General features: G+C 47.0%; 1 protein-coding gene across 2 annotated transcripts in view; it reads right to left on the bottom strand.

Moving 5' to 3' along the window:
* Positions 1 to 5,150, bottom strand: part of BARD1 (BRCA1 associated RING domain 1) — a 47,382-nt gene extending 42,232 nt beyond the window's left edge. The window contains exons 1-2 of one of the 2 annotated variants that reach the window (XM_069985218.1): positions 4,923 to 5,150; positions 732 to 788 (exon numbers count right to left, since the gene is read on the bottom strand). In XM_069985218.1, the coding sequence (XP_069841319.1) occupies positions 732 to 788; positions 4,923 to 5,059 (194 nt within the window). In that variant the 5' untranslated portion in view covers positions 5,060 to 5,150. The remainder of the gene's footprint in view (positions 1 to 731; positions 789 to 4,922) is intronic. The other variant, XM_069985219.1, reaches the window with a different exon arrangement.
* Between the last annotated feature and the right edge of the window lie 9,112 nt (positions 5,151 to 14,262).

Raw genomic sequence — 14,262 nt, 5'->3', positions numbered from 1 at the left:
GAACATATGCACACACTCAGTTCTATTTGCCTATTATTATCAAAGAAAAGGGCGAGATAAATATGTAAACCATACGGTTGCTTTGTCCACACTCATCCTTAAAGGGAAACTTTGAGCAGGTTAGACAAATCTAACACCTATTGCGCTGAAGATTAAGGTAGGTCTCTTACCTTCATTCTCGGCATTGTTCCTGTGCAGTTTTAATTTAGAGCTTTGTTCTGTAAGGGCCTTTATACACGGAACAATTATCGTTCAAAAAATTGTTAGATCGTTCAGATTTAAACGATAAACGTTTAGTTGAACAGCAGGCGATTGAACGACTAACGAGAAATCGTTAGTCATTTAATAGTGTTTGGACCTATTTTTATCATTGATCGTTCGCAAATGGTCTTTCGGTCGTTAGCAGCAGCGGCAAACGCAATAGCGACGACAAGACAACCTGTCATTGTTCAGTGTAATTGGGTAAACGATTTCAGGTCGTTTGGAATAGCGGTCCCTTGAGATTGTTTATCATTGAAAAATCGCTTCGTGTAATAGTACCCTAAGGCTGTTTGGAGCACTGCCCCACCCAGCACAGCTCTTCTAATGATTATCAGAGGAGTGCCCGGCCAGGCCAGATTGGTGCTTTGGGGGCAGGACAGTGCTCCGAATGGCCTTACGGGACAGATTTGTCTAACCTGCTGATAGTGGCCCCCTTTAAGTACAGTATACGTGCCGCTTCCAATACTCACCTACAAAACACATGTTCACAGCCTCCCAAACAGACAGGCTCCTTTAATAATGACAGACTGTAAGGAAAAAGCATAAATAATAATTCATACACAGATCTACTATTCCAAGGGCATCGGCAATGAAATAAACACAACAAAAGACATTGCATTAAAGGCACTCTCTATATCTGCTCATTTGCCCTCTCTTTCTATAATCTCTACAAAGGGAGAAAACATATTCATTTGCCAATTTGCTGTGCTTCTTGACAACCGACTTGACAAAACACATCTGACACTCTCAGCTCCTCACCATCAATTTTCATTTGTCCATATTGTGCTGGGAGTGAATTCACTAAGAAAGCAGGTATAAAAGATGCAAAAGCAATTACTGTCATGCATACTACATTATCCAACATATAACTATTTCAGCACAAGAAAGGATACTTAAAAACCAATCGAAGAAATTCAATATGCAGAAGTATACATGCAGGCATTGATAGTAATAGCCAACATTAAATTTAGCATAATGCTAGAGCTTCATTCTCTTCTGTATTATAGGACAAACTCATTGCTACCTTGGTTCTGCCAGTGAACAGCAGTCTTTTCTCTCTGTTGAAAGTATACACTGGGGAAACATTGTGACTTCATGTAAGGGGGTACGGATAATCCATGCACTTCCACTGTAAACTTATTTTAATCCTCCAGCATGTCTTTATGCAGCAGGTTTACTGTCTCAATCCCTCCTATTGGATTCCGCCCACTCACGTTCTTGCATTTATTTTACCAGAAGACGGCTTGTACCAATAAAGTGGAGAAGAATATACCTCAATGCAGTACTCATAATGTACAATGCCCAATATGCACAATATAGCGAGGTGTACTCTGCTCTGCACAAGGCGCCTGCGTCCCTTGGTAAAATAAATGTAAGAACGTGTAAATGGGCAGAATCAATGCTGGTGGCAGTGGTTTAATGTCGTATTACACAGCCCGATTTCCTGGGGGAAGTGAACCTGTCACCCTGTCAGTTCAGCGCTTTTTTTCTCCCTTGTTCCCCGCTTGCTGTCTTTGCGATTACACGCACAAACAATGAACAGGGAGCAGCAGGAACAATCCTTAGATCAGGCGGCCCACTGCAGGACAAATGATAGAGAGGGAGGCTAACTGCATTCCGCCACAGACAATTCCGCCGCGGAATTCCACTAGTTTTGCTCAGTGGGAACGAAGCCTTATCCTGTAGATAGATAATAAAAGATGTATGTGGGACCTCCCTGTTAATATATGGTATACTGATTATAAAGAATCACCCTTAAACAATGCTGCCCTTGAGAAGAACATAATATAGATGCTTTTCTTACCTCACCATGTTCCCCCATGTCCTCCTGCGCTGTCTTTAGGTCCTCTGTTGAATGTTCTGGCTGACACGCCCAAGATGGAATCATCTCAGCATTGACAGCCTTCTCAGCCAATCATTTATTGGGACAGCAGACTGTCACTGCCGTAACAAGTCCCTCTCGGAAGTGGAGGCCAGAGGACCTGAAGACACTGCAGGAGGACCCGGGGGAGCAAGGCAAAGTAAGATAAGCATGTTTGTAGCGGTACTTTTTACAAAGCAAGTCACTGGGAAACAAGTTCTGCTCACAGTTTTCTCCCCATACATATCAATATTTGGAACTACAGGGAGGAGTAAGCAACGGTCAGCCTGCTCTGGCACCAGTTTATCTCTGCAAGCACAAAAGGGTCAGACAGTGAAATCTTACCACCTTTCTCTCAACCAACAACATTTGTTGGGAAGTCAGGAGGCCCCCATACACCACTGACAGTTGGATTAACCCTCAGCCAGCGGCAGGTTCGGCCAACTTTACTATAAAGTGTACGAGCACCTAGAGCAGGTCCCTTTCATGTCCCTTTTGGGCGGTAGTCCCGGGCCCCGAGCTCCTGGGGGGCCCATGGCTGCTCAAACTTCCTTAAGTGGTGTATTGTCCCCTGGTTATAGAAAAACATGACTGCTTTCTTTCAAAAACAGGACCTCCGCTGTCCTCAGTCTGCATGTAGTTTTGTAGCTCAGTTCTGCCATGATTTGCAAAAGATCGATTTTTTACTGCAATTTTGTGTGAATGAGGGCAAGACTGCAGCTAGGAGACAATTCAGTGACAGAATACATGTTAATACACTATACACTATGATGAGGAGGAATACTTTGGGTCTATTCACATGTCAGTATATTTTTCAATCTGCATTATTTATGATTTAGGTCTGAATTCATTTTGGGGTTAAGCATTTGTATTTAGGAGTCTAGTTGAGGTCTATAATAATGTTGTAAATTGAAATGGGAGGGGGTAGTACATTATTTTATACTGTAACCCCTTGATGACACCCGTCTCCAGCCTTGCACCATAGAATAACACTACGCTGAGGCTCAAGCTGGCGATGGATCAGGAAGCTCTGCCTCCTAATTCATTGGTACAAACAGCAGGAAGTGGAGACAATGGCGCCTCCACAGGTACAAACAGCAGGGAGCGGAGAAAATGGCGCCTCCTCAGGTACAAACAGCAGGGAGCGGAGACAATGGGGCCTCCTCAGGTACAAACAGCAGGGAGCGGAGACAATGGGGCCTCCTCAGGTACAAACAGCAGGGAGCGGAGACAATGGCGCCTCCTCAGGTACAAACAGCAGGGAGCGGAGACAATGGCGCCTCCTCAGGTACAAACAGCAGGGAGCGGAGACAATGGCGCCTCCTCAGGTACAAACAGCAGGGAGCGGAGACAATGGCGCCTCCTCAGGTACAAACAGCAGGGAGCGGAGACAATGGCGCCTCCACAGGTACAAACAGCAGGGAGCGGAGACAATGGCGCCTCCACAGGTACAAACAGCAGGGAGCGGAGACAATGGCGCCTCCACAGGTACAAACAGCAGGGAGCGGAGACAATGGCGCCTCCACAGGTACAAACAGCAGGGAGCGGAGACAATGGCGCCTCCTCAGGTACAAACAGCAGGGAGCGGAGACAATGGGGCCTCCTCAGGTACAAACAGCAGGGAGCGGAGACAATGGGGCCTCCTCAGGTACAAACAGCAGGGAGCGGAGACAATGGGGCCTCCTCAGGTACAAACAGCAGGGAGCGGAGACAATGGGGCCTCCTCAGGTACAAACAGCAGGGAGCGGAGACAATGGGGCCTCCTCAGGTACAAACAGCAGGGAGCGGAGACAATGGGGCCTCCTCAGGTACAAACAGCAGGGAGCGGAGACAATGGCGCCTCCTCAGGTACAAACAGCAGGGAGCGGAGACAATGGCGCCTCCTCAGGTACAAACAGCAGGGAGCGGAGACAATGGGGCCTCCTCAGGTACAAACAGCAGGGAGCGGAGACAATGGCGCCTCCTCAGGTACAAACAGCAGGGAGCGGAGACAATGGCGCCTCCTCAGGTACAAACAGCAGGGAGCGGAGACAATGGCGCCTCCTCAGGTACAAACAGCAGGGAGCGGAGACAATGGCGCCTCCTCAGGTACAAACAGCAGGGAGCGGAGACAATGGCGCCTCTAATAAGGTGTTTAGGCACCAAATTCAAAAATAGAAATAATTTAGAAAATGAAAAGTGACCACAGAGCTGCCTGATAAATCATTTTTCATAAAACTTTACAGGTGCATAGTGAGTATGACAGTATATAGCCTGTACTATGAACACCCTCCTAGTGCAGCCATAGTTACAGTGGGGTGGGGGGCCAGACTCGGTGAACAGCCAGAAGCCTATAGGAAAGTTTATCTAAGAAGTAGAGATCATCATTACTGGCACTTTCACTGTTAAAATTCAGGCTTTACTTCATATTAAAATCCATAGTGACAAAACATAAAAAAAAGTGCAGCCCTAATGTGTTTGTGTGAGGAATGAGTGCCATGACTGCCAGCCAGATCACATGACTCTATGCCTCATACACTGATGATCACATGACTCTGTGCTTCATACACTAACGATCACATGACCCTTTGCCTCATACACTAATGATCACCTGGCAGAGGTGACGGTATAGCGCGCACATATACTATAGACTGCACATGGAAGCTTATGTGTCCCTCCTGTCTCCTCCCCTATGCCGTCCTGGCTCCGCCCACAAGCCGGTACCGGCCTGATAATAATCCCATTCACACGGACAATCTATGCGCTCCTGGCCCACACAGCGATGACGGGAGAGGTGAGCGCCGCGGCCGGCTACACTCACCACACGGAGCAGCGCAGCCTCCCCTCCAGCTCCTGCAGCGCCGTCCGTGTCCGGTTCCAGTCAGGCAGCTGTGTCTTCATGGTGCCGCCGTCCGTGGTGTGTGCAGGACGGTTCCCTGAGCGGACTCTGAGGGGCATGGCGGATCGTACACACACACCACCCGCTGAGTCCGGCACAGATCCGGGCGGGAACTTAAAAATGGCGCCAGAGAGCGGGAGGCGCGGCCGAGTGTGGTGTATTATAATAGGTGACTGAGGGAGGAGCACGGCGGGGCTGTGTGTCCTGAGGTGACACGGGGGAGAGCACAGTCTGTAGTCGGGGAGAATACGGCAGGGTTCATCCACCCAGCATAAGATGCGGACATATACTGTGGTGGAGAGCGGAGGATGCCTATACCAGACGGGAAAACGCACCTATACTGTTAGGGAGGCTTCACACATATAGTATCCACAGAGCATTTGACGCTGTGAGTTCGAAATCCGCTTCGGATACCGAACTGTATTTTGAGGGTGCCTTCACACCTACCGGATCCACGGCGGATCTCACTTCTGCGGATTCGAAACGAGAACCGCTGCGGATCCGGTACCATTCACCCCTATGATAGCACATATTCGCAGCGGGATTGACATCGCGCTGTGGATATGTGCTTTAACCCCTCGCTGTCCGCAGCCCCGCCGCCACATTAGCCCATCCTTGGCCCCATCCCGCATCCTGCAGCCCGCCGCCGAGAGCATAAAGTACCTGCTCGCCGGCGCGGCTGCAGTGAGGCTCCGGTCCCGCTCATTAGGTCATGTTTTGAGGATTTCCTTAGAATTTCACAGGTGATATAATTATACTCTGGTCTTAGCACAGGTGTTCTTTGTATGGGATATCCTCAAAACATGACCTGTTGGTGAGGCCTGAGGACTGGAATTGAGAAGCACTGCACTACAGCATTTAACATGTAAATACCATCATTTCATATCCCACCATCCAATACGTTTTAAACGTGTGACTGCCATCATTTCATAGAAAATCATCTTGGTTGTCTCATACATAAATTTGACTTGGTGCCAGTACAGTGGAAACTGCCAACAGGTGACCCCATTTTTTTTACTGGACACCTTAAGAAATTTACCAAGGTATGGTAAGCATTTCGACCCACGGGTGTTTTCTACAAACTTTTTGAAAACACAAGATAATTTTTTTCCACACAGCCCAATTCATAGCTCAGTATATTGGGCCCAGATTATGCCAATGGGAGAAGTCTTCCTTCTAGTTGTTAAGCTGTTCTTCTAGATTTTTTCTTAATAGGGAATCTGTCAGCACTCGGACCGGACCCGAGGTGCTGACAGTGTAGTATATATGTCTGTCCCCGTGTGTGCATGGTCCCTGTAGATTATTTTACACAGTCGCAGTAAACAACCCCTGTATGTAATGCACTATGTGCACAACAATGGCCGTTCTATTGAAAACAATAGAACACAATGAATTCGGAAACTTACGACCACTACAGCCGAAGTTTTCTGAATTCATTACAGCATGTGAACATAGCCTAACACTGTAATGGCCAGGTTTTGCAGAAGTGAGACGTGAAATCATGAAAAAAGAACCTACTTTGAAAACTAGGGGTATTCCCCCCCCCCAAAAAAAATTATCTTTGCATGAATATGTTGCCCACCCATAACTTTACATCTTTCCAATATCAATTTATTATGCACAGTTTTGCTGTTATCTAGATGCACTTACCCCCCCAAATGCGTAGAATCATCAAATCTCAGTCCAACCCGTCACCGCTCCCTGCTCCTGGCTCCCACTCTCCGTGTCAGCATCACGTGTTCTCCGTCTCTTCAATGCGCCAGGTTAACCCACTAAATAGATGGAGGATATCTACAGTCTCCCTCAGCTTCCTCCAGTGCTGCTGTGACCCCCTCCCCACAAACACATCCAACCATGCCCACTTCTATCAGCCCCACCCCTGTGCTGTGACATCCCCCCCCCCCCGATCCAACCATGCCCGCTCCTGTGTTTCCCTGGACCGCCCCCCCCCTCCCACATCCAATCATGGCCAGTCCTGTGTTTCCCCGGCCTGCTCCCCTCCCTCCCCCACATCCAACCATGCCCTTTCCTGTGTTTCCTCGGCCCGCTTCTATGATCCCCTGGCCCGCTCCATAATCCCCTGGCCCGCTCCCCCCCCCACACACACATCCAACGATGACCGCTCCTGTGCTGCGCTGTGACACTTCCCCCTCCACACACATAGCTGACGGTGCCCGCTCTAGCTTCCGTGCCAGCCCGATCCTGTGCTTTGCCCCTGCTGCACAATGTCGGCATGGGTATCACAGCACAGATGTGGGCTCGGCGGCTGATAGGAGCGGGCACCGTCGGCTGTGTGTGTAGAGGGGGAAGTGTCACAACAGGAGCGCTTACCTGCGGCACACACCCAGTGCTCATCTGCCAACTGCCGCCCCCCCTCCCTAGCGATCACCCGCGGGCCCCTCTGTTCGCACTGTGCCCCCCTCCGGTGCTCACCCCCTGCACTGTGTGCCTCTGCGCCTGCACTGTGCCCACTTCCGGCGCTCACCCCCCCGCACTGTGCCCCCCTCCGGTGCTCATCCCCTGTGCCCGCACTGTGCCCCCCCCCCCCCGCGCTCACCCCGCACAGGTCCGCATCCCCCCCCCCCAATAACCCCCCTGCCTGGCTCAACTACCTCTTTAACTCAACTCTTAGTGGGGTTGCAGAGTTGAGGTAGTGAAATAGCAGAGTTGAGTTGGTGAGGTAGAACTCAACTCTGCTATCTCAATAACTTAAAGGGGAACTTCAGGTGGAGGTAAAAAAAAATTAACCTTCTGCATAAGCATAAAGCATTGCTTACCTATCCATTCCAATTTTGAAACTACCAAAAATCCCTTTGTTTTTTGTTTTTTTTTCTGTTTTGTGTTTCTTCACTTCCTGGTGGAGCAGTTGTACACAGTACTACAGGTTCCAGAATGCAATGCTTTCCCTCAGCTGTTCATCACAGTCCCCCACCCTGGCCACTCCCCGCCGAAATCTATTGCAGAACATCTAGGCTGTGTTCAAAATTGCAGTTTTATTGTGTTATTGAATTATTTGCAGTACTTTATAATTTCATTGTAGTCCTACCCAGACAGCACGCTGTATTCTCTACCTGTAACGCTGATATTGGAATAAAGTAAAGAACTTTTTTATTTATTTTTTTTTATTTCCACACACAATATGATTAAGCATCTTTTATCTTTGAAGTTGAGTCCCACAATAAGGCTCTGATCCTCTCTTGTTTTGCATCATTTACTTGCGTTACTGCATCACTTTTTTTGAACATGCTGCAGTACTGCAATGACACCCCAACATGTATGAACATAATTTAATTGCATACTTCTGCACAATCAGAGAATTCAGTGCAACACCTGCTTCTGGCCGGTCAGAGATGGTGAATCACTCCTGGGAGATCACACCCTGCCCTCTGTCTGCATCATCAGCCTGATCTCAGCAAACCCACACAATGTGAGACAGAGGCATGGAATATTTGTCCCCTGCAGTGGGAGCAGGAGACAATGTGGATTGGCACAGAGGCCATTTTTTTTTTCACTTCCTGGATTTCTATCTGCTACCAGTGTGACCGCACAGATACAGTAATACATTATATAGACACATCTATATAACTTTCAATGTACTTTTAATAGAAAACAAGTTTTCCTTATCCGGAGTTCCCCTTTAACTCTGCTACCTATCTACCTCACCTCTGCAGCTCTGCTACATCATGGACCAATCAGACATAAGAATTGCATGATGGGAGATGTTGTTTTCTGGCCGGCGCCATGTTGGATTTAAATCAGCTTTTAGAAAAACTTGTAACTATGGAACGGCAGCAGCTAGAAAGACGGGAGATGGAATTCGAACAATAATCGTATGTGTAAACGCAGCGAACTATCAAACGACGAGTGAGAAATCGTTTATTTTGATCTAACATGTTCTTAAATCGTCGTTCGCTAAAAATTCGCAGATTGTTCCATGTAAACGGTCGTTCACCAATTTAACCTATGTGCGAGATAGGGTTAAGCGATCCCAAAATGATTTTTCCGTACGATAGAGGACTAGGGAGGAACTGCCTAGACACGACCTTCTCTCTTGAGAGCAGAGAGGAGACTGAAACTAACCCCATCCAAAAGCTCGATGGCTATTGGAGTTGCTCTGGCAGCCAGGGAATCACGTGACACTCGGCCTTTTGCATCACCACACCATGTGACCATCATGAACAAATCAATTAACATAGCAGAATGAGGATAACATAAGACGTAATACCAAATTTGAACACTGGGGGGCAACGTAACACAACCCTTTGCAGTGGCCACTAACCTTTCCAGCACCATACTAACTAGAATATATATGAAGAGAAAACCCTTTTGTGCTGGGACACTGCATATACAAATGACAAAGTGAACTTTTTGAAAACATGTCTGGTCAGTGTTGTGTGTAAATTGGGATCAGGATGCAGGGGTATGATTTGGTTTAACCACACAGTTTGGCGCTAGGTATAGGATTATATATAATTTTATGGATTATAAGGTATATAATACCTGGTCTATCTAGCCCACCCTGTATTATTTCCTTTATTATTATTATTATCCTAGGTTTACATTCAGTTATTGTAGCCTACCACATCTATTGAAAAATTGTTCATCTATTGGTCTTTCTGTAAAGTAATATTTTCTCATGTTACTTCAGACTTCCGCCCCCCCCCCCCCCCCAGCGAACCTCAGATTGTGCCCCCTTTTTCTTGTGCTCAGTTTCTTGTTAACCTCTAGATTACCCTTGCTGTATGGGTACGGTATGGCTTGTTTGTTCATAAGCACCCATGCTGTACACCAATATGTTCTACAGTGCAATGAAGCAAGTTCAGGAGCTGAGCTCGGTTCATAGTGGGTGAGGACCTGCTGCTATCAGCCAGGCTCTCACCATTAATAATAGGTTGCAGCGATCGCACTTATAACGGTCATTAACCTCTTAATCACGGCTCAAAGGGGTAGTGGGGTGCTATACATTTATTCACTAAATAACATACATTACAAAGTTATACCACTTTGATCAAATCATCCTGTTCCGACGATGTCACGGAGGGGACGTGGGACAAGGCCTCCAGATCGGCCCATTCAGATTATGTCACTGAGGGGATGGAGACTACAGAGCTGATGTAGGCGGAGAAATGGGGCACAGTGTCTGTGAAGCCCCGTCCACACGGCACTGTCCACCACCGATAATGTGCATTTTTGACCGGACACCCCAACAAGAAGTCCTGTATACAGTAAGATATGAAATGTCTAGAAGATAATCTTAAGAATAGTGCTGAGAACTCCTCATATAGAAAGGGGGTGACAGTAGCACTTTATGGCTGGTTTCACGCTCCCTTAAAATCTTGGAAAAACGCCATAGTGTTTTTTCTCCCTAAGGTGAGATGGAATTTTATAATATGCCTTACACACGTTTTTTTCAGGGGGTTGGGGGGCGTTTTTCTCTCCTCTAATTTTTAAGGCTCTTTGGCAGTTATTCCAAAACACAGCATGCTGAAGGTGTGGATTTTTTGGGGGGGAAACTGTTTTTTTTTTTCTACCATAGAATTCAATTGGTTGTCTTAAAAACGCCATTCTCGTGCGTTTTGTCTTTTTTTTTTTGTCTGGCGTTTTTGTCACCTTTTGTGGTCATGTGATGGCAGAAGGGAAAAAAGTTCACACAAAAATGCCTAATCAAAAAAAAAAGCATTCACTTAAAGGCAATAATGGCAAAAAAAACCCAATAATATATGGAAAAAAAACGCATTGGCAGTTTTTTTAGTGTTTTTTGGAGGCCTGAAAAATGCCACACAAAAAGGATGTGTGAGGGCACCCTAATGCCATTTATGGACTGGTCCTGAACAGGTTAATTGATTTACTTGTGTGCTTTGGTTCATTGTAATGTTGAGTCACCAAACATCTCTTATGGTGCGTTTACACAGAGAGATTTATCTAACAGATTTTTGAAGCCAAAGCCAGGAACAGACTATAAACAGGGTGCAGGTCATAAAGGAAAGGCTGAGATTCCCTGTCTTTTCAAGTCCATTCCTGACTTTGGCTTCCAAAATTGGTCAGATAAATCTGCCTGTGTAAACGCACCATTAGGCTATGTTTACACTGCGTATGAGTCCGGCCGCATTTCGTACGCCGCCGTACATGTGCGGCTAAAACTACGGGTGTGGGAAAAATCGACATGCTGCCCGATGCGGACGAACCGTGAACATACGCCCATAGTACAGCTATGCTTCCCTAGCTTGTTTCGAAGCGATCTGAAACAGGTCATTTAGTTGGAAATCTTCGCCCAGCCCAATAAAACTCACAGAACCTTTTGGATCGAAAAATCAAGTTCAATTTGGCTGGAATAAGTACTTTGTACGGGACCGCATGGAAATCCACGGCCGTGAGTTGGAACATTTCCGTCCTCAAACAATGGTCTTGTTCATTTTTCACGGCGCCGCATACGATCCGGCCGTAAGCTCATACGTAGTGTGCATTGTGCGGGCGTATATCGTATACTTTCAAGCGAACGCATCAACCTCAAAACTATGTGCGTATATTTGCAGTTCGCACTACGGACGGAAAGATACGCAGTGTGAACATAGCCTTAAGCTTGAGGTCATAGACTACTTTTTTTAGGGTTCTTTTATACACACAGATATCTGACAGATTTTTGAAGCTAAAGCCAGGAACAGAATATAAACAGAGAACAGGTCATAAAGGAAAGACTGAGATTTCTGCTTTTTTCAAATCCATTCCTGGCTTTGGTTATATGGACACAGAGTAAATTGTGGCAAATAACTGCACAGGGATTCCACTGCTCGAGAGAATCCCTGCTGAGTTATCCGCCACATATAATCTATGTGCATATACCCTTTGGCTTCAAAAATCTGTCAGATTTTTTTGTGTGTGTGTGGAGAGGGACCCTTACTTTGATATCATTATTTCATTATTCACTCAATGATCACAAGATGTCAAAGCAGCCCCAAATCATGATGTTTCCTCCACCATGTTTCATTTACCCTGCCAGCACAATGCACCCTTCCTATAATGTTCTTAAAGTGACTGTACCACCAGGCCCAGGCTGAAGCACTGGAGGCGGGCCGACCCACCCTTAGTGGGAGGAAACCCCAGTCCCTCTATGACGTGACTCCATTAGAATCAATAGAATCCTATCATAGAGGGGCGGGGGTTTCCTCCCACTAAGGGTGGGTCGGCCGCCTCCAGTGCTTAAGCCTGGGCCTGGTGGTACAGTCACTTTAATCTGTTATATATGTTTAATCTATATATATGTGTGTGGTTTAAAGGGCATTCATATGTTCTTTGACTACGGCCTGTGCATGGAAGATGTGCACAGATTGGAATCACGGGAGATCTGAAACAGTTCATGCTACTGTACTGATACAGCCACACGTAGTAGCAACTACTAAGCCACCATACAGCTTACATGTAGCAAGTAACACAGAATCCTTTTTTCCCCTACGATAATAAATTTTTTTCCCTATTTGTATTAATAAAAATAATATATACTGTATTTTCCAGCGTATAAGGTGACTGGGAGTATAAGACGACTCCTGACTTTTAAGCAGATAGTCAGGGGTTCGCCTTAAGCCCCTATTCCATGGGTCGTTAAGAGGAGCAAACGAGCGCTCTCAGCACTCATTTGCTCCTCATTCCCCGCTCGCTGCCGCCGCTATTCCACGCAGCTGCAGCAAGCGAGTGAGTGCGGGAGGGGCGGCGGGGAGCTGCGGGGGGGCTGCCCAAGGGATCGCTGATCGTCCGGGCAGCCCATAGAATATAGCAGCGTCTGCTGCCGACGCTCCTATTCAACGCTCCTAAGCTCTCCTGGCCGCAAAGCTTCTTTGATGAGACGCTCAGCTGCCCGGGAGAGCTTCAGGGACCTCCCGCACAGGTAGTGTGACACTGTCTGGACCGGAAACGGGGCAGGAGATGCATGGCTGCTGGGAACGGGTCACAGCTGAGTTAACTGTTTTTTGTATAGTGGTCGCCGGATACGGTGGGGATGCAGACATTTTTGAGCTCCCCCACCGTTGTGGTGACCATACCCAGCGTATGAGACAACCCCCGACTTCAGATTTTTCGGGGTTAAAAAGTCGTCTTATATGCCGGAAAATACGGTATCTATATTTGAACCAAGAACCTGAGCACCCATGCACATGCGAGATATGCAGCTTCTTCAGTGTTTTTCATAATGTCATGTTTTCCTGGCATGTTATAGAGCAGGAGGAGCTGAACAGATTCATATGTAGTTTTTTAGATAAAGTTCCAGATACCTTGTCTTTTATTCTTGTAAATATCTTACTCTGGGCAGGGGTGTTGCTAGGGCCCTAAAACATCCGGGGCCCGGGCCTTCTCAGAGCGCCATCGTAAGCGGTTAGCGAAAGAGCCCAGTGCAGAAGCTAGTAACCCCAATGACCACTCTATTAGCCCAGCTCCATTGCCGCCACTCATAATAACTGCGGCTAAGCAGACATAGGCAGCCACCTGCCCTGGGCTCCAGTCAGGGTCACTGTCATCGGTAGTGGTGCAGACCACTGCCCAGGCAGCTCCTGCACAGCTCCCCCTGTACACACAGCCTCTGGGAGGTCTGCCCTAGCTCCTATCCTCTAGGCCAGTGTTTCCCAACCTTCTCTACCTCGGGGAACTCCTACCAGATAACGTTCTACAAAATGCAAAAAACTTTATACTGACTACAAGATGCTGGGAAAGCTTTGGTGACCTCCATTATACTAAATATAAGATGCTGGGAAAGCTGGGAGACCATATCATGCTCAGTTTAAGATGCTTGGAAAGCTGGGTGACCTCCATCATACTGATAATAGGATACTGGGAAAGCTGGGGGACCTTGATCATACTGATAACAGGATACTGGGAAAGCTGGGGGACCTCCATCATACTGATAACAGGATACTGGGAAAGCTGGGTGACCACATTATACTGCGAACAGGACATTGGGAAAGCTGGGTGACCTCAGTTATACAATATACTGGATTGCTGGGTGACCTCAGTTATACAATATACTGGATAGCTGGGTGATCTCAGTTATACTATATACTGGATAGCTGGGTGATCTCAGTTATACTATATACTGGATAGCTGGGTGACCTCAGTTATACTATATACTGCATAGCTGGGTGACCTCAGTAATACAATATACCGGATAGCTGGGTGACCTCAGTTATACAGTATATACTGGATAGCTGGGTGGCCTCAGTTATACAGTATATACTGGATAGCTGGGTGATCTCAGTTATACTATATACTGGATAGCTGG

The sequence above is a fragment of the Dendropsophus ebraccatus genome, chromosome 9 (genome assembly GCF_027789765.1).
Source record: "Dendropsophus ebraccatus isolate aDenEbr1 chromosome 9, aDenEbr1.pat, whole genome shotgun sequence".
Classification (NCBI taxonomy): Eukaryota; Metazoa; Chordata; class Amphibia; order Anura; family Hylidae; genus Dendropsophus; species Dendropsophus ebraccatus.
This window is presented reverse-complemented; position numbering and strand designations above follow the sequence as displayed.